A 19656-nucleotide genomic window follows, 5' to 3' on the forward strand; every position below is an offset into this window, starting at 1 on the left:
TGACCAAACTGGAAGAGCAGCGGGAGCTCAAGTAAGTGACGCTTTCAGTCAGATTTTAACGATTTTTTGACATTTAGAACCCATGAGAGTAATTTCCCTCACACCGCCCCCTACTGCAGAAAAGCTGGTACTGCAGAAACAAAGACAGGAGAAGGTGCCAAGAGGTAAAAGCTGCTGCACACAGGCTGAAATTTACTCACTGTTTGTTTTTGGCAACAACGGAAAATATAACCCATAATCCTCTAAACTACAGGCTCCTGCAGAAGGGGGAGAGAGAGAGAGAGAGAGAGAGAGACAGAGAGCACGCTGGGACAACAATGTTTATTTCTTGGGAGTCAGCGCACCAATAAAACAGCTTACTCACTCCTACAAGATGCGCAAAAGCGCACCACATCATCACACAGGCGTCTGGTGACATCGCTTGAGGATAAATAGAAAAAGAGACAGTTTGTCACAGACATTTGAGACAGAGAGTGTCTGCGCACCGATAAGTAGAGAAAACTTTAAATTCACACAAATGCGTAAAAGCGCACCAATACGTAAACCCATGGTGACGGGCACCAGGATAAAGAGGACAGAGAGGAGTCTTGGTGTAAGCACACAGAAGCCTTAACATCAGAAAGACAGCATACACAATGCAAATAAAGGATGAAACAAGTCAATTTACACAACAGGTCACATGAGGAGGCTGGTTCCTTACCTGCTCATCAGGGCCATGTGTCAGTCAGACTTTTGGTTTTCAACCAGATCTGAGGCTGTGGAGTTTTCCTGCTTCAGTAGAGATCTGGCTGAATTGTTCAGGTCACAGTATCTGACTTCCCCCCCGCAGCTGAGAACAGGAAGCATAGAAAACAAAAAAAGTGCTAGCCACATAGCTAGTCTTTGGTTTGAAGTCTGTGTTATCTTTTCCGCTGACTCAGACCCTGCAGGTCAGGGGTTTGTTTCCCATCAGCGACCACCGCTCTTATTTCTTGGCAAGATAATATCCATGCTAACCCCCACTGCCAGGTTCACCTGTCGGCGTGAGAGGGAGTGGCCATCACGTGGACAGGTGTCTTAAACTTGATGCATTCAGGAACGGCAGTGAACAGCGGTGATACAAGGAGCAGACTATAATTTAAAAACAACTTTTCTGACTAGTTTTACTGGAGTTTGTGTAATCCTGAGACAAATCATGAAATTAAATGACTTATAATGAAAATGAATAAGTTAATACATCAAATTATAAATGAAAAATGATCATGTAATCTCAACATTTCTTTTTAATCATGGTGAGAGACTTGCTACCCTGACTGCACATCACCAAATCTCTTCACATTGTTGCTGTTCTTCTGAATAGCATAAGTATCAACCAAGATTCTCTATAGCTAAACCATCTCTGGTATAAACACAGACTGTATATAAAACAAAACAATAAAGAAGTCTGACAGCATTTAAACAGGTTTTAAGGGAGCAAAAGCTTTTCTATGTTTCTGCAGGTCGGAGATTTAACCCTGTAACCTGTTGTGCTTCTCTAACTCTTGTCATTTGTTTATAACATCCTGTACATGCTGTGACGTGCACGTTTTGCTCTTGACATCTGCCTGCAGCCATGTTTAACTGCAGATCAACCTGTTGAGATACAGTAGATCTTGAACACTAGAAGCTTGTTGTCGACCTCATGTGGACGGAGCTCAGAACTGCATGTGTGATGAGTTTGAGTCAGTACATCTTTCCACCTTTTTTCCTCTCTTCCTCACTACCTGTGTCACGTCTTTGTTCATGCTCATGTCCTCCCTTTCTCTGTCTCCTACCTCTTGTCTGTCTCTTTCTCTCAGTGAGGAAACCAACCACAGCGAATCGGCCAGCTCACCACCAAAGGTAAAACCAAAGTTAAACTGAGCATATCCACATACATATTTCAACTTTATCCTGTTGATGAAGTTACAAAACAATGAATATATATAAGGATAAAAAGCTTCATTGCACAAAGCGTCCAAAGGACCGAAATACAGATAAACCAGAAGAAAACAGCATCAAATCAGAGAAGAGCGAGAACAAAGGTTCATGGTCTGATTTAGAGCTGCAAAGATGAATCGATTGGTAGTCAACTCCCAAATGAACTGCCAAGTATTTTGATAATTGATTAATCGGTTTGAGTAATTGATTCCAGCTTGTTAAATGTGAACATTTTCTAGTTTCTTCTCTCCTCTGTGACAGTAAACTGAATATCTTTGAGTTGTGGACAAAACAAGACATTTGAGGACGTCATCTTGGGCTTTTTGGGAAACACTGATCCACATTTTTCACCATTTTAGAGACCAAACAACTAATCCATTAAAGCTTTAGTGCGTAACTTTTTGATATTAATGAACGTCCGTTACATTCAACCCATTGCCAAATGAGTTGCTACAAAGCTAATTAAGACTATCAGCTCCACACAACTCTCTCTGGATTTCTCAGTACGACTATGTTCAGAAGATTGGGTCGACCGGCGACTTTCGCGCGCAGAAACTCGAGTGAAGATAATTCTCTCTTCTGAAGAGTCCATCATGTTTTTTGTTTTTTTTAATCCTCCGTGTCCTTCTTGGCTACATGACTTACATAGGCATACATAGCGATTACGGAAGGCTCGTATCATGTGGATGCAACAGCAGTTGTGTTGTCATTACTTAGAATTCCTCATGAGGGAGACAGAAACTACGCACTATAGCTTTAATCGAGAAAATAATCAACATTAATTAATGAGAAAACAATCGTTAGTTGCAGCTCCAGGCAGATTTTCTAACAGCATGTATTTCTGACAACAGAATTAGGGCACTGACAAATGTAACCATCCGTCACTTTGTGTGTACTAATGTGTCTCTGTGTCCCTTGCTGCTTTTGCATGCGTGCACGTGTGTGTTGTGTGGTTTGGATTGAACCCTCCTGGCGGTGCAGAGGCCCGATCCTCCTCCCAGTCGGCCTCCGCCCCGACTGACGCCGTCTCAGCATGTCGGCCCCACAGAGAACGAGGCCTCGGTGCCTGACGCTCACACAGACTCCAGCAGCACCACGACGACGGAGCAGGTCAGACTGAGTGTCCTCCCTCTACGTCCTGGTTACTCTTTGATTGACTGAAATTCATTTCAAACATGTAAGAGAAAAGCGAAAGGGTCTTACAGAAAATAATGATTTTACACAAAAAAGAAAGCATGACACTTAATGCAACACTTGATTTGGGTCACATGTTGGGTCTGAAAAGGAGTGGGAAGAAGTATACACACTTACTTAATCCCAGCCCTTCTCCATTAGTCATTGTTATAAGTTACTGAGCTTCCTCAGTCATTTCAGCTCAGTTTTCATTTCAGTTATATATGTAATTTTACTCAACAAGTATCTTATGTTATGTTCATTTCAAATAAATAAATAAATATACTTCTGTATGACCACGTGCAGTCTTCACTGGGCTTGGAGTTTATCTCTACCTACAGAGCACATGTAAAAACTTGCTGAACTTCACATCGACTGCTTTCATTTCCCCAGATAGTGAACCCTCCTAACCTGAGTGCATGTGTGTGTGTTTAACTTGTGTGGGTGTGAAGCAGTGTGAGCCCTGCTCCGGGGTGAACCTGCTGGATTGGGATGTGGAGGTTTTACAGCCCATCACATTTCCAGCTCCCAAGGTGGGTGTGCTTTGTTAGGGTCAAAGGTCAGCAGAGCTTAAGGGCTGAAGACTGTGTTTACATGCAGTTTTAAAAGCCTGTTAGATATATTCAATTTCACAAAACTAAACACAGTCGACAACGTGTTCTTGCAGGGATGCAGCTACCAGTGAAAATACTAGGCTCAGTATGTTAGGCAGAAAGTTTTAAGTTTTTAAAGGCTCTTAAAAGGTTTTTTAATTTAAACATTCTTTGCTCAAAAGTGTCCCTGAACTCTTAGAAAATAGAAGATAGGACACCTTTTAAAAAGGGCAGAAAAACGACAAATGACTAAATAAAATGAAATTAACAGGTGAGAGGGTAAAAAGACGATAAAAAAAAAAGACAATAAAAAGACGTCACATAAGTCTATAAAAATAAATGTGTTGGGTTTTAAGCAGTGAATCAAAAGAAGTCACTGATTTCACACCTGAACTGTTCATTATTAAAACACTTTTACATCTTATACACTTTAGACTGCATGTAAACAGTTAATGTCATCTGGGGCTGAAGAAATATCTTACTGTGTGTGTGTGTGTGTGTGTGTGTGTGTGTGTGTGTGTGTGTGTGTGTGTGTGTGTGTGTGTGTTTGTTTCTTTTAACTTGAACAAATCCTCTGCATGACTTTGTACATGCAGCCTCACTTTGCATGCAGATGTTTGTTTTGCTTGATAATCATTAGTTGATCAGATTTATTGATGATGGTGATTGATCAAATGTGGAGGAACGTTATTACAGCTTTTAAGTTTGTATTGATTTAGAATGTATTCGTTCTCTTTCCAGGTTCATATTACAAGCATCAAATAAATCAGCAAAAAATAAATTAAAAAAATAATGTGTAGGTGTTTTGATAATTGTTTAAAGTGTGTTTCCCTTCAAACACTTTGAATTCATTTTTGTGTGCGAGTAAGATCTTTGATGAAGGCATCTTGCACACTTTAATTTCACTGGTTGTCTGGTCTCTTACTGCCCACGGAAGGTGCCATCATTGGACTCATGGGTAAGCGTGGCTTTCTGTGTTCTTAATGGAGAAATGTGCTTTTCCATTCTCTTATTTTCTAAAATGATTATGTCAAGTAAAGCAGAGGAAGGTGGACTGTATATACACAGAAATAACTCTCCAACTACAAATCTTTTGTCATCAAAACCTCCTTCCTTTCCTTTACGGAACCCTGCACCACTCCGGATCAAACCAAATACAAACCCTCCTCCCATCCTTCCACCTAACCTTCCTCTTGACACCGCAATGCTCCACAACCCCCTGACCTTTTGTAGCAACAACAAACCGCCGCAGAGCAGGACCCCCAGCATGATGTTGACCAACACCCAGAGCAGACCCCTGGTGGCTGGGATTACTATGAACACAGCACCCAGAGCTCCACCCAGCCCAGCTGGGACGATGCAGAAACTGCTCAGCGCCAGGAGAGCTGGGGCAGCGATGGAGTCTATGCTGCTCAGTCGTACACTGAGCCCAACTGGGACGACGATGGCTCCCGAGTGGGACAGGGTGGCTGGGGTGATGATGGAGAGGTCCAGGTAGGGTCGGATGGATAGGGCGACCTGAAAAAAGATCACAGATTAAAGCCTGGAGTTCAAGGATCCCCTCAAATTCTAGTGAAAGTCACATAAACTCCTCTTCTTATCTTTTTTCTGTTTATTGCTTTAGAGTTTCTTCAGTACACATCTTGGCAAATACAGTAACCATTATGTCCTTAATAATACACCTCAACCTTTTCTGCTTATTTATGGTACAGAGTGCAGTGACCAACGGCTCAGATGACAAACTCCCTCCAGGATTCCTCTACAAGGTGAAACAACTTCATGCCCATCCTCCTTTTGATTAAAAAGCACTGGTTTTGACTAATGGGCATGCATTTTTTAATGAGATTCAATTTCACTAGGTCCGTATTAAATGGAAACCTTTTTTGTGGTTGTATTTTAACTTCAGGTAAAAGCAATACACGAGTATGCTGCCACGGACGCTGATGAGCTGGAACTGAAGATCGGGGATGTTGTGCTGGTTTTGGCTTTTGACAACCCAGATGAACAGGTCACTGCACTTTTAGTGAAATAAACAATTTTTATGTACATTTAATCAAGCTGCAAAGATGAATCGATTTTCAATCGTCAACTACTGACTTAAATCTGCAACTATTTTGATAATCAATTAATCTTTGCAGTCATTTCTTATGAAGTTTCTTCTCTCAGTTTCTTCTCTCCTCTGTGACAGTAAACTGAATATATTTGAGTTGTGGACAAAATAAGATATTCAAGGACGTCATCTTGGGCTTTGGAAAACAGTGATTGGCATTTTCACAATTTTCTGATATTTTATAGACCAAACAACTTATCAAGAAAAATTCAAACCGTTGTGTACTTGTTAGTTTAAGATTTCTGCGCTGAAACCTAGTTTGTATTCTGTGTTTCTGCAGGACGACGGCTGGCTCTTGGGTGTGCAGGAGTCTCACTGGCTGCAGAACAAAGATATTTCAGTCAAAGGCGTTTTCCCTGAGAACTTCACTCAGAAAGTTTGAGGTTCATGCCACAAAGATTCTTCTTCCCCTTCTGTGCCCGAAACTTCTCATATATTTAGTCACCAAATGTGTATTTACACACCAAAATGTATCCGTACATGATTAGAAATGTGCGCTGAAATGCGAGTACTTCTCAAAGGCTATGATACCAAATGTTTGTGCCGTGATCTCATGATCACCAAACTAATTGAACGTTATAGTACCGACTCTGCACAATCATAGAAAATGTTTTAGTCAAATTGTACACCCAAAATTTAACATTTTTATTTTGATTTCTTATTCCTTAACTATTTATACGCTGAACTCAAACGAAACACAAAACTGTGTTGCTATATTCAAAAAGAAAAAAAAGTCATGGATGTATTGTATGAATGTCAGAATGTTTTATGTTGTGTATTGTCAACAGTTTGAGAACTTTTCACAGTTCCTTGCATGACGCATTTGATTGTATTGTCATTTACCTTTGTAATACAACACTGTGACACCAGCTCTACGTATGACACGTGGATAAGATTGTCTGAAAAATGCAGGTGTCCTAGAATGGAGCCCTGGGGAACACCACAGATAAAAATAGGCTTTGCCTTGCATTATTACAGTTGCTTGGGCTTGTAGGATTATAAAAGGGAACAGTAGTTTTTCATTTATCTTACCGGCCATTTTGAGGACATGACTTGGTGTGTGGCTTAAATTTTCTATTGCACATTTGCTTTTATTTAGATTTTTGAATTATATTTTCATTGACGGGTGAAATACAAAACCTTATCAAACTCAGCTGCTCATATTTTCCTTCATCTTTTAATTACCACTACAGTTTAGAGGTCATACTTTGAGACAGGAGATGTATGCTATTTAACTCTTTTTAAACATTTCCCATATGAATTTGATTCTTGATCTTTGTGCTCCCTTGGACAGGACTATCTAGCACTGGATCACTAATGTACAAGCACATTTTCTTTAGTGTTTTTTCCAGTAGAAATCAGGTTTAGGCTGCATACTGTGAGCCCATGGAGTCCAAAACTGCACCGCCAGCAGCTAAATGAGAGACTGAGGCTATAAAATGTAAACATTTCTAACCAAATATCCTGCAGAAACCAAAGTTAAATCCATGAAAACTGTATTTTTATATTGTGTGGAATTAAAGAATGAAGTGGTAACTAATGCACCATCTGTTAGATCAATTCAGTGTCATTAAAGATGAATGAAACAACATGTGCTGTGTCACTGTGTGTGTGTATTATCTTTCACTTTATCCTGAATCTGCCGAGTAAGGAAAACATTTTCCAAATATAAAGTACATGTTTTATGGGTAGTTTAAGTATTATCAAAAACTACTCATTCCTCAAATTCTTTCAAACCCTGCCGTTGTTCCTTTCTACCAACACCAGGTGGCGTTGTGGCCAGTTTCTCAGCTCAATGTCTGCTGTATAAAGCTTAGCAGATTTCGGTTTAAATACAAATTCACTCCATTCAACTCATACAGACACTTTCACGCAAGGCTCTCCTTAAGAGTACACCAATAATGTGATGCTGACTCTGTCTTACTTCTGTAAATGTACATTACTGCTGACATTCTGAGCTTCACACCAGCAACAGCAGTGTGACCTTCGATGTTTCTATAACAACAGGACACCCAATCATGTGGAAAACACAACAGGCCTCATACAGAGGGGGAGGACGGGGGAAGCAGGGGAGGCTTCCTTTACTCCAACAATAGATCAAACAGCAGAGAGGGAACTGGCCTCGGAGCTCTAAACACAAAGAATCAGCGAGATTATATTTAAAACATACCACATATCCAATTGCGTTTCTATTCTAGTGAACTTTATAGAGCGATCAACGGTTACCTACAAATATCTGAAAAGGACCATACGAATGTTATATGTCTGAGACCTTTAATTTACGACTAACCATGTTGCATTTTGTTCTACCACCCCAGACATCCATTGTCTTCCATTCATTTTCGTACAACAGTGATTACACATGTGGGTGTCGGGTTGTACATTATCTTGGTGCCGGCCAAAGGGTTATTGATGTGTGGTGGAGCATGTTTGCATAATCATTTCCACAGCTGAATTATTGACTTAACCCAGTTAACCCCCCATTTAAGGACAACAAAGCCTGTTACCATAGAGTTTTGGGAGGAACTATAAGTACCGGAGAAGTCAACAGACAGCAGATTTCGCCTGCAGATCCTCAACGTCAGCAGCAGGAATTTATAATCATGGTAAGCTTCAGGCACATGCTTTTTACTTTCTTGCATGAGAAACAAACGTCACAAAGTATGTATGTGTAATTTCAAAGATGTTAGTGTTACAGATTTAATCCCAAATGCCAATTCAAGACCTTCCTAATTTGACTTTATTTGTTGTGCTATTCCAGCGTGAATGTCTCTCTGTCCATGTCGGCCAGGCCGGTGTCCAAATGGGCAATGCATGCTGGGAGCTCTACTGCCTGGAGCACGGCATCCAGCCGGACGGTCAGATGCCCAGTGACAAGACCATCGGAGGAGGAGACGACTCCTTCAACACCTTCTTCAGTGAGACTGGAGCTGGCAAACATGTTCCCAGAGCTGTCTTCGTGGACTTGGAGCCAACAGTCATTGGTAAGATCATAAGATTGTTTTTTTCTCCAGTGACATTTAGGTTAATGAACTGGATTTGTGAGTGTTTGATTTTATTGTAATTTTTTTTTAAATTACAGATGAGGTCCGTACAGGAACCTACCGCCAGCTCTTCCATCCTGAGCAGCTGATCACCGGAAAGGAAGACGCAGCCAACAACTACGCTCGTGGTCACTACACCATCGGCAAAGAGATCATCGACCTAGTTCTTGACAGGATTCGTAAACTGGTGAGTTTGCATGCCAAAGCTTCATATTTTTAGATCAGAATTAAATCAAGTATTGAAGAAATTGGTTTTCCCCCTGCAGGCTGACCAGTGCACAGGACTCCAAGGTTTCCTCATCTTCCACTCATTTGGAGGAGGAACCGGCTCAGGCTTCACCTCTCTGTTGATGGAGCGTCTCTCTGTTGACTACGGCAAAAAGTCCAAGCTGGAGTTTGCCATCTATCCAGCTCCTCAAGTGTCCACCGCTGTGGTGGAGCCCTACAACTCCATCCTGACCACCCACACCACCCTGGAGCACTCAGACTGCGCCTTCATGGTGGACAATGAGGCCATCTACGACATCTGCCGCAGGAACCTGGACATCGAGCGCCCCACCTACACCAACCTCAACAGGCTGATTGGACAGATCGTCTCCTCCATCACCGCCTCCCTGCGCTTCGACGGCGCCCTGAATGTGGACCTGACGGAGTTCCAGACCAACTTGGTGCCCTACCCTCGTATCCATTTCCCTCTGGCCACCTACGCCCCGGTTATCTCCGCAGAGAAGGCCTATCATGAGCAGCTCACTGTGGCTGACATCACCAACGCCTGCTTCGAGCCAGCCAATCAGATGGTGAAATGCGACCCTCGCCACGGCAAATACATGGCCTGCTGTCTCCTTTACCGCGGTGATGTAGTTCCCAAAGACGTCAACTCTGCCATCGCCACCATCAAAACAAAGCGCACCATCCAGTTTGTGGACTGGTGTCCCACAGGCTTCAAGGTGGGCATCAACTACCAGCCTCCCACTGTGGTTCCTGGAGGAGACCTGGCCAAGGTGCAGAGGGCCGTGTGCATGCTCAGCAACACCACCGCCATCGCCGAGGCCTGGGCTCGCCTCGACCACAAGTTTGACCTGATGTACGCCAAGAGGGCCTTCGTCCACTGGTACGTCGGAGAGGGGATGGAGGAGGGGGAGTTCTCGGAGGCCAGAGAGGACATGGCTGCCCTGGAGAAGGATTACGAAGAAGTGGGCACTGACAGCGTCGGGGACGAAGAAGAAGAAGAATACTAAGAGCTTAACACAAAGAGTTAAATGTATTCACACAACTGTATTTCAATTGTCAAAACTGTAACAATATTCTGTGTTTACACTTTAAAACAAGAACACTATGTAGAATAAAGCAATACTGCTAAGCATTCACGTTTTATTTGTGCTAAAAACTATTAGAAAAAGGTAAAAATCTGTTACAAAAGGTCATACACTCATTAGCGTCTCCCCCAAGCTCTATGTGTACTGCCTCGCCTGTTAAGATCAGCTGCCATCCAAGATCAAACAAGACCTGAGAAAAGAGTAACTAGGGAAACTAAATGGGAACATGTTCTTCTGGCAATCCTGACCTGGGAGATGTGAGCAGTTTGTTATCACGTCTCCAGGGTTACCTTCAGACACTGAGGTGAAACATAACAGCCATTGTTTTAAACACAATAGTTTTTGTCATCAACTAGGATTTCCTCAAGAGTTTCTCTCTTGTTAGGAAAGAAACAGCATCAAGACCATATTTGGACTCTAAATGGTTCTATTAAAACAATGCCTATACATTTTTTAGTGTTTAGCAGCTTTCTAAAGCACTTTGATCAACCAGTACCCATTCAAGAGTAGGGGAAAGTCCATCAATAACAATACTAGTCTACATCTCTTGGGGGAAATTCCTTAGGGAAAAAACTATAATCCTTTGGAAACCTGTAGCTTGCATGCATCCAGCTCCTTTTCTCTTTCTTTGGCATAATATGGACATATTTTTCACACACACGTCGCGGCTCTGTAACCTGCTGTAAAATGAACATTAAACTCAATTATCAGCTCCCTTTGACTCCCTGCTATCCCCCAGGCAGTCAACCTTTGCATTGCAAATTAATCTCAACCAAAGTGGTGATGCAACCGTCATCTGAAACAAAAGCCCATTCACTGTTTTCTTCCCTTTACAAGTTAAGAAAACTGGGGCTCCAAATGAGCCATGCTAGCAGGAGTTTCCATTTGAACAGCTCTATTAGAAGAGTGTTTTTGGTCATGTTTACAACCTATTTTGTCTGGTAACCTAGAGGTCATGAGTTTGATCAAACAGCAAGAAAAGAAACAGCCTGCTTAAATCTCTTTGAGCATGTTTAAACCACTAGCTGTTCACTGCAAAGCAACAGCTAACATGCCTTAAATCCTAAATGTGAAATTGGATACAAAGGCGGATGGTTACGGGTCATATTTCACAGCCACTCAGGTCATTGTTGGTGGCTACTCATTTGTGTGAGAACAGCTGCGGTTCCTTCGATCTGAGCAGGGGAGCATAGCAGTTGATTTTATTTGTTGTGCTCTTCCTCCTCATCTTTCGTCAAAGGAGATGGTGTTTGCTTCTCCAGCTCCTCCAGTTACCACAACATGCCAGGCTGTTGCCTAGCGATGTTGTGCTATAAAGTGGCTTTGCTGCACTTGTAACTGACACAACATCCCCAGCCACTCATCTCAGGTGAACGAGGAACTGCTAAAAGCAACAAAAACATGGTGAGGACCTCTTTCTTTTATGTTAAATTCCACACATGAGTTACTTTACATAAGTTAAGTGAAATAACATCTCAGAAAGACAGTTATATTGTGTGCTACAAAATGGTCTGTGTTAGGCCATAATAGCTGAAAAGGGCAGTTTGTGACAGAAGTTAAAACACGACACCACTACTCTGTTTGGTGCAAAAATAAAGAGACCTGTTACATTTTACAGGTGCCAAGTGGTTGACTAAAGTCATTTCGTAGTCCTATAGTTAGATCCCTTCGTAGTAGAACTGGCTTTTGGGGGATTTTTAATGCTTCTTCAACTTACTTGTTCTTGCAACCACATTTAACATGTTGAATGGGGAAAAATCACTCCAGCTTGGCTTGGTTGGTGTCAATAAGATTGAGTAACAGCTCCTTTCTTGGAAAATACACCTTAGCGTTAGTTTGTTTGTTGGAGCTGATTTCTCCCAATACCAATATCTTTTTCCGAAACTTAAAATGTTTCAAATCATCTAGTAGCTGATTAATGGTTTCTTTAGGGCGCAATGTAACTTTGTTTTAAATAATTGTACGCAAGAAGTTCTTGACATCTGAACCACTTGTTCCTGGCAGCGTGAATGTATCTCCGTTCATGTTGGCCAAGCTGGAGCCCAGATAGGCAATGCCTGCTGGGAGCTCTACTGCCTGGAGCACGGCATCCAGCCGGACGGTCAGATGCCCAGTGACAAGACCATCGGAGGAGGAGACGACTCCTTCAACACCTTCTTCAGTGAGACTGGAGCTGGCAAACATGTTCCCAGAGCTGTCTTCGTGGACTTGGAGCCAACAGTCATTGGTAAGATCATAAGATTGTTTTTTTTCTCCAGTGACATTTAGGTTAATGAACTGGATTTGTGAGGGTTTGGTTTTACTGTAATTTTTTTACAATTACAGATGAGGTTCGTACAGGAACCTACCGCCAGCTCTTCCATCCTGAGCAGCTGATCACCGGAAAGGAAGACGCAGCCAACAACTACGCTCGTGGTCACTACACCATCGGCAAAGAGATCATCGACCTGGTTCTTGACAGGATTCGTAAACTGGTAAGTTTTCCTACAAAATCTTCATATTTCAATTCAGGTGCCATCAGGACTGAGTAAAGATGAATTGTTTTCCTGCAGGCTGACCAGTGCACAGGACTCCAAGGTTTCCTCATCTTCCACTCATTTGGAGGAGGAACCGGCTCAGGCTTCACCTCTCTGCTGATGGAGCGTCTCTCTGTTGACTACGGAAAAAAGTCCAAACTTGAGTTTGCCATCTATCCAGCTCCTCAAGTGTCCACCGCTGTGGTGGAGCCCTACAACTCCATCCTGACCACCCACACCACCCTGGAGCACTCAGACTGCGCCTTCATGGTGGACAATGAGGCCATCTACGACATCTGCCGCAGGAACCTGGACATTGAGCGCCCCACTTACACCAACCTCAACAGGCTGATTGGACAGATCGTCTCCTCCATCACCGCCTCCCTGCGCTTCGACGGCGCCCTGAATGTGGACCTGACGGAGTTCCAGACCAACCTGGTGCCCTACCCTCGTATCCATTTCCCTCTGGCCACCTACGCCCCGGTTATCTCCGCAGAGAAGGCCTATCACGAGCAGCTATCGGTGGCTGAGATCACCAACGCCTGCTTCGAGCCAGCCAATCAGATGGTGAAATGCGACCCTCGCCACGGCAAATACATGGCCTGCTGTCTCCTGTACCGCGGTGATGTAGTTCCCAAAGACGTCAACTCTGCCATCGCCACCATCAAAACGAAGCGCACCATCCAGTTTGTGGACTGGTGTCCCACAGGCTTCAAGGTGGGCATCAACTACCAGCCTCCCACTGTGGTTCCTGGAGGAGACCTGGCCAAGGTGCAGAGGGCCGTGTGCATGCTCAGCAACACCACCGCCATCGCCGAGGCCTGGGCTCGCCTCGACCACAAGTTTGACCTGATGTACGCCAAGAGGGCCTTCGTCCACTGGTACGTCGGAGAGGGGATGGAGGAGGGAGAGTTCTCGGAGGCCAGAGAGGACATGGCTGCCCTGGAGAAAGATTACGAAGAGGTGGGCACTGACAGCGTCGGGGACGAAGGAGAGGAAGAGGGCGAGGAATATTAAGTTTAAAATAAACAAACCAACACTGATTGGGTTCTTTTTAGGTGTCAGAATACTCAGAACAAATTCATTCATTATTTAATGACATCATGTTAGTAAAAAAATCAACTAGTCTGATTTGCAGTAACTTTGACTTTAAGCTAAAAATTCATGCCTGTAGGTGCTAAAATTCCTCCTTATCTTTGCCTCATTTCAATGCATTGCTGCATAACAGAGCTCTGTTTTACCATTGTACTACCACGTTAAGGCTGCACTGTATAACAAGAGTAGTGCCTGATCAGTTAAACTCTACTGTTTACAAATTCCTCACCCCCAAGGCAAGGAATATATTCCATATTTGACAGATATTTATTAGCGCATGTGAAGCCCTGAATGATTTGCAAAATTCATGAAGCTATCTAGAGATTAATAGAAATCCAGTGTCAAGATCTTTCCTGTATCTTTGTCTTGAAACAATAAACAGACATGTTTGCATTGGTGTACTTTGTTGTCAGTGTTTAACACGATCACATGCTGCATGAACTCCGTTCACCTCCTTGATAAGCATTGACGAACATTTAAGCCTAATTCCTTCACACAGCATGTGCAATGCTTTACATAACAAATACCTCAGGATTAAAGCAGGATTCTTAGGTGCTAGGAATAGGTTTCACTCTTCATTACTATTGAATAAATGAGAGGGGATATTCACTGTTTTAACTTTTCATTGTCATATGTTGATGACAAAACTATTGAAAAGGTGTTAACTTATGCATTTTCATTGATAGCTTTTGACACAAAAATGTCAGATGTCTGTATTGGGGTTAACTTCACTAAGTCATGAATTAGAATTGAAAATGAAAGAATGCCGAGTAGGAATGAAAGCCTTCATAGTGGAACATGGCCATATGTTCCCGCTCGGCCTATAGACTTAACATTGTGGTGACACCACAGGTTTTTAAACCGCTTTTCTAAGCTAGAGGGAAGGTTTTCCAAAAAAAAGTTAATGGATTAAAAATTCAGAAGATAAAGAGTCATAACCAACCTTGTTTGCAGAGTGAGGTGTCCTAGCAGCACTTTTACAGGCGTCACTTTGTGCCCTATGGGGAAAATCCTTTCTAAGCTGCAGGCATGGATCTATTACGTTGATTATTATTGTTGTGGAGCCACTCTATTTCATTCTCCTTCCCAAGTTGTGAGGTCACAAAGACTGAATTCTAGTGCCTTTCAAAATAAAATTACAATAAAACAAGCTTGTAGTAACAGTTTTAGCTGGGCAATACTGTGGAATTCTACAAGTTAAGACCAAATTATGTTTCAGTGGTGTTAAATTCAAAGACTGTGCTGTGCACACCATAGGATGAACACCCACACAGGTGTAGCCTATCAAGATTAGACCTCTTCCCAGGACTGTGTTGAAAACACCTGTGTAGGTGTTCAGAGACTTATAAAAAGGACACGGTTTAGACAAATGTGTCTATGTTGCTGTGTGTTTGGACCTTTTTCACAGCAGACAGTTTGACTTGTCATAGTAGGAAAAGCACAGCTGAAATTAATAACCTTAACGATGGCTCAATTCCATCAAGTGTCCCAGTGAGCTATTTCAGTGAGTCAGCATGAACAATACCAGGGCTTCTCCTAAGAGGAATGCAGCCATCATTAATGGGTTTGAATACACCTGTGCGTTTCCTAATATGACATGTCAACATGTCTGCCGTGAAAAAGGTCTATGTTGAACTGTTATTTGTATTCATCAAACTGCTTGACAAAAAAACTAATAAAAAATAAACACAGAGGTCAAACTTTGTTAGTTGAATGTAATCAAAAATACTAAAGGCTCAAATGTGAGAATGATGACTATATAAGAGGTACAAATTGGGACTTTAAGAACTTCCCTGCGGCCCTGCCTCCTATAAAACAAACGATTCACATTTTCTTCAGATGACGCAGCTAAACTGCAAGAATTGGAATATTACGAGCCGCGCCTGAATGCAGCAGCAGCGCCCAACGTTCGCTCCCGCCAAGAGAAAATTCAAACCGCCACTTTGGCTCCGCCTCCTTGGAAAAGTATAAAAGCACCAGCTCCGGATGCCGCTCCTCACTACCGCCTTCAGCCACCGATTCTTCAACGTCGGAAAGAAGGAGCAAAAAACAGCCAGAAAATGGTGAGTATTGAGGCGAAAATAAATATGAACAACGTTCTTAGTTATAAAATGAGTGAAAGGCAGATTGTTGCTTTTGTTAGGGGTAGGTAGCAGTTTTTAAATAAAATACATCTTCCTTTAGGCTTAATGTTTAACATTGATATTTTTATTAGTGAATATTGTTATATAATGCCGAAAGAAATCCGTTAATTCTGTTAAATTAACGTAAATCTGATTATTCTAGGCTAAAAAGCCGCGTATGGCCGCCTATAATGTGACTGTTATGTGACGTGGCCAGACTAACGCTACTGGCTCAGTTTCTATGAAAATGGGCCCGTTTCACGTTGTTAAACGGTTAAATGTGTCCGTTTTAAAGCCGTAACTTCATATTCTAAATACGTGATTTAAAAGCTTGCAGAGCACGATGTGCCCGTGTCATTGATTGCCGACTGGTGCAGGTTTTTAAGCCTTCGAGCTAGAAGACGCCATCAGATAACGCCCTGTCCGTAAATGCTACACAAAGGTCTTCTTTGCAGCATTGTGGGCGCAGCCAGGATTTTTTTCCCCCCCAAGATGGCGAAGGCATGTCCCGCCCTACTCCGCCTTACTTTGCCTATGATTTGCTTACCCTGACTTTGCCATCTTGACCCAAACCAATCCCACTCTTGCCTAACCAACCCAACAAGAGCCGACGACGAGTACTAGCCAATCAGAGGGTCAAGTAGGGCGGTTCATGTCTTTGCCATCCTAGGAAGCAAAATGGCGTGGGGGCAGGGAGGAGAAACGCGCCTCTGTCTATCTGTATTTCCCCTCTCCTCCCTGTTGGGTGGTGTTTGTGCTGCTGCTCCGTCTCAGTGTGGGAGGGGCAGGAGAGCGGAATTAACCCGCCATAGATCTGCAGTAACCGGCTGTGACTCAGCAAAGGACTTTAGTTTTGCAGTTGACAGCCATTTTGTTTTTGTCCTCACTTTTTTTACTGGCTCAAATAAACCAAACACGTTTTATATGGATCCCTGCAACTTATCTTAATGTGTAACTTGACTTTGTCTATAAAATGTCAGATGATGGCAAAGATGCACAATTTTAGTGATGTATCGATAGTTGAGGTTTGATCTGGGTCACTGGAGTGCACTGCAGAGGATGAGCTGTACAAGCTGCTTAATACGAAGCAGAACCAGTGTCTCATCCAGTAAAGAACCTAAATGTGAATTAAGTGATAATGATCATGACCGCAACACTATTTTTCTCAATTATGAGAAAATAACTGATCTTTGTCTCTTTTCTGCAGCGTGAGTGTATTTCTATGCATGTCGGCCAGGCCGGAGCCCAGATGGGCAATGCCTGCTGGGAGCTCTACTGCCTGGAGCACGGCATCCAGCCGGATGGTCAGATGCCCAGTGACAAGACCATCGGAGGAGGAGACGACTCCTTCAACACCTTCTTCAGTGAGACTGGAGCTGGCAAACATGTTCCCAGAGCTGTCTTCGTGGACTTGGAGCCAACAGTCATTGGTAAAATATTAATCAACGCAAACAAAAATCCTGAACCGGTTGAATATATTCAACTGGTCCTTTTTTTTTAAATTTATTTTTAACCTGGCTAACAAATGACTTTTTACTCTGTACAGTTTAACTTGTGAAATGGATCATCCTTGTAAACCAGTATTCTCATTGCTCTTCAGATGAAGTCCGTACAGGAACCTACCGCCAGCTCTTCCATCCTGAGCAGCTGATCACCGGAAAGGAAGACGCAGCCAACAACTACGCTCGTGGTCACTACACAGTCGGCAAAGAGATCATCGACCTGGTTCTTGACAGGACTCGCAAACTGGTGAGCTCTTATTCTCAAAACATGTTGGAAGTGTAGCATTTTCAATAAGATGCTGATCAGTGATAACACGTATTCCATGTTTCAGGCTGACCAGTGCACAGGACTCCAAGGTTTCCTCATCTTCCACTCATTTGGAGGAGGAACCGGCTCAGGCTTCACCTCTCTGTTGATGGAGCGTCTCTCTGTTGACTACGGCAAAAAGTCCAAGCTGGAGTTTGCAGTTTACCCAGCCCCCCAGGTGTCCACTGCTGTGGTGGAGCCCTACAACTCCATCCTGACCACCCACACCACCCTGGAGCACTCAGACTGCGCCTTCATGGTGGACAATGAGGCCATCTACGACATCTGCCGCAGGAACCTGGACATCGAGCGCCCCACCTACACCAACCTCAACAGGCTGATTGGACAGATCGTCTCCTCCATCACCGCCTCCCTGCGCTTCGACGGCGCCCTGAATGTGGACCTGACGGAGTTCCAGACCAACTTGGTGCCCTACCCTCGTATCCATTTCCCTCTGGCCACCTACGCCCCGGTTATCTCCGCAGAGAAGGCCTATCATGAGCAGCTATCGGTGGCTGACATCACAAACGCCTGCTTCGAGCCAGCCAACCAAATGGTGAAATGCGACCCTCGCCACGGCAAATACATGGCCTGCTGTCTCCTGTACCGCGGTGATGTAGTTCCCAAAGACGTCAACTCTGCCATCGCCACCATCAAAACGAAGCGCACCATCCAGTTTGTGGACTGGTGTCCCACAGGCTTCAAGGTGGGCATCAACTACCAGCCTCCCACTGTGGTTCCTGGAGGAGACCTGGCCAAGGTGCAGAGGGCCGTGTGCATGCTCAGCAACACCACCGCCATCGCCGAGGCCTGGGCTCGCCTCGACCACAAGTTTGACCTGATGTACGCCAAGAGGGCCTTCGTCCACTGGTACGTCGGAGAGGGGATGGAGGAGGGAGAGTTCTCGGAGGCCAGAGAGGACATGGCTGCCCTGGAGAAGGATTACGAAGAGGTGGGCACTGACAGCGTCGGCGAGGAGGATGAAGGAGAGGAGTACTAGGTCACTGAAACGTCTGTAGCTCACTGTCACCGGTCCCAGAAAGAAAAGCCAAACACCGAAGGTGTTTTATTGCGACGCAATATTGGACTCATTCCTTAAATTCTGCACATTCCAGTGAGCTACGAGTGTCCTGCCTCATTTTAAATGCAAAATAAAATCATGACGTCATTCCATTTGTCCTGTCTCCTTTTTTTTTTTTTAAGCAGTTTTAATAACTTTGGTTTTAAAAGGTTTTGTTCCCAGAGCTGAAGGTTGCACTGTAAAATGTCTTAAGTAATTGTGAGCTTAATTTGTAGCAATTAATGAAACGGGCTAATTGATTTAATTGCAACATATCGGAAACAAGCAGTTGTGTCAAAGTCTGGGTAAAGCAGAATCAGTGATTACTTTCTAAATGCATTACACGTTAAATACAAACTAGTACTGACTTGCCTAGTGTCTGCGTTTCAACATTCTTTATGGGCAGACTGAAATGGTTCGATGTCGTTCAACTCCCTGTTGAACACTACCAGAGCTGTAAATCTCTTCCTGTGAGTCACTAAGTTCAACGAGTTATTGGCTAATGGCCCTTCTTCATGGCTGATGTGTCATAGTAGGAAAAGCCCAGGTGTCATCAAACCATTAATGATGGCTGCATTCCTCTTAGGAGAGACCCTGGTATTGTTCATGCTGACTCACTGAAATGGCTCACTGGGACACTTGATGGAACTGAGCCATTGTTAAGGTTAATTTCAGCTGTGCTTTTCCTACTATGACAAGTCAAACTGTCTGCTGTGAAGAAGATCCATGAAAGCAACTCGTAAATGGTAAGTCATGAACAAGCAGAATAGCTAACTTACCTTCAGCCTGAGTCAGTGCTGGCAGTTCCTGCTCTGCAGTGGTGTGTGCTTTGTCAAATCTGAAGCTGCTCTCATTTCAACTTCAAACTAACAGCTTCAG

At 43.4% G+C, this 19656-nt stretch overlaps 4 protein-coding genes and 1 pseudogene across 9 annotated transcripts in view; all 5 read left to right on the plus strand.

The window, feature by feature from the left end:
* bin1b (bridging integrator 1b) overlaps window positions 1–7405 on the plus strand; it is a 21700-nt gene extending 14295 nt beyond the window's left edge. For 2 of the 5 annotated variants that reach the window (XM_078243704.1, XM_078243708.1), the window contains 7 exons: window positions 1–31; window positions 120–164; window positions 1818–1859; window positions 2910–3048; window positions 5417–5470; window positions 5611–5712; window positions 6095–7405. The exon at window positions 1–31 is cut by the window's left edge and continues 25 nt beyond it. In XM_078243704.1, the coding sequence (XP_078099830.1) occupies window positions 1–31; window positions 120–164; window positions 1818–1859; window positions 2910–3048; window positions 5417–5470; window positions 5611–5712; window positions 6095–6196 (515 nt within the window). In that variant the 3' untranslated portion in view covers window positions 6197–7405. Of the gene's footprint in view, window positions 32–119; window positions 165–1817; window positions 1861–2909; window positions 3049–5416; window positions 5471–5610; window positions 5713–6094 lie in introns of all 5 variants that reach the window. The other 3 variants (XM_078243705.1, XM_078243707.1, XM_078243706.1) reach the window with 3 other exon arrangements.
* A 1201-nt stretch (window positions 7406–8606) lies between these two features.
* LOC144513073 (tubulin alpha-3 chain-like) lies at window positions 8607–9078 on the plus strand. Its single transcript, XM_078244145.1, has 2 exons — window positions 8607–8798; window positions 8897–9078. The coding sequence occupies exons 1-2, from the start codon at window positions 8618–8620 to the stop codon at window positions 9076–9078; spliced, it is 363 nt and encodes a 120-aa protein (XP_078100271.1). The 5' UTR covers window positions 8607–8617.
* A 48-nt stretch (window positions 9079–9126) lies between these two features.
* LOC144512920 (tubulin alpha chain-like) lies at window positions 9127–10128 on the plus strand. The gene has a single exon (XM_078243897.1). The coding sequence runs from the start codon at window positions 9209–9211 to the stop codon at window positions 10094–10096; it is 888 nt and encodes a 295-aa protein (XP_078100023.1). The 5' UTR covers window positions 9127–9208; the 3' UTR covers window positions 10097–10128.
* Window positions 10129–12245: 2117 nt separating this feature from the next.
* On the plus strand, window positions 12246–13722 carry LOC144512913 (tubulin alpha-1A chain-like). The gene is made up of 3 exons (XM_078243889.1): window positions 12246–12401; window positions 12500–12648; window positions 12727–13722. The coding sequence occupies exons 1-3, from the start codon at window positions 12281–12283 to the stop codon at window positions 13705–13707; spliced, it is 1251 nt and encodes a 416-aa protein (XP_078100015.1). The 5' UTR covers window positions 12246–12280; the 3' UTR covers window positions 13708–13722.
* A 1950-nt stretch (window positions 13723–15672) lies between these two features.
* Window positions 15673–18885, plus strand: LOC144512675 (tubulin alpha chain-like; annotated as a pseudogene). Its single transcript, XR_013501027.1, has 4 exons — window positions 15673–15848; window positions 17116–17338; window positions 17509–17657; window positions 17743–18885. The product of XR_013501027.1 is annotated as a tubulin alpha chain-like (transcript).
* The last annotated feature ends 771 nt before the right edge of the window (window positions 18886–19656 follow it).

The sequence above is a fragment of the Sander vitreus genome, chromosome 24 (genome assembly GCF_031162955.1).
Source record: "Sander vitreus isolate 19-12246 chromosome 24, sanVit1, whole genome shotgun sequence".
NCBI lineage: Eukaryota > Metazoa > Chordata > Actinopteri > Perciformes > Percidae > Sander > Sander vitreus.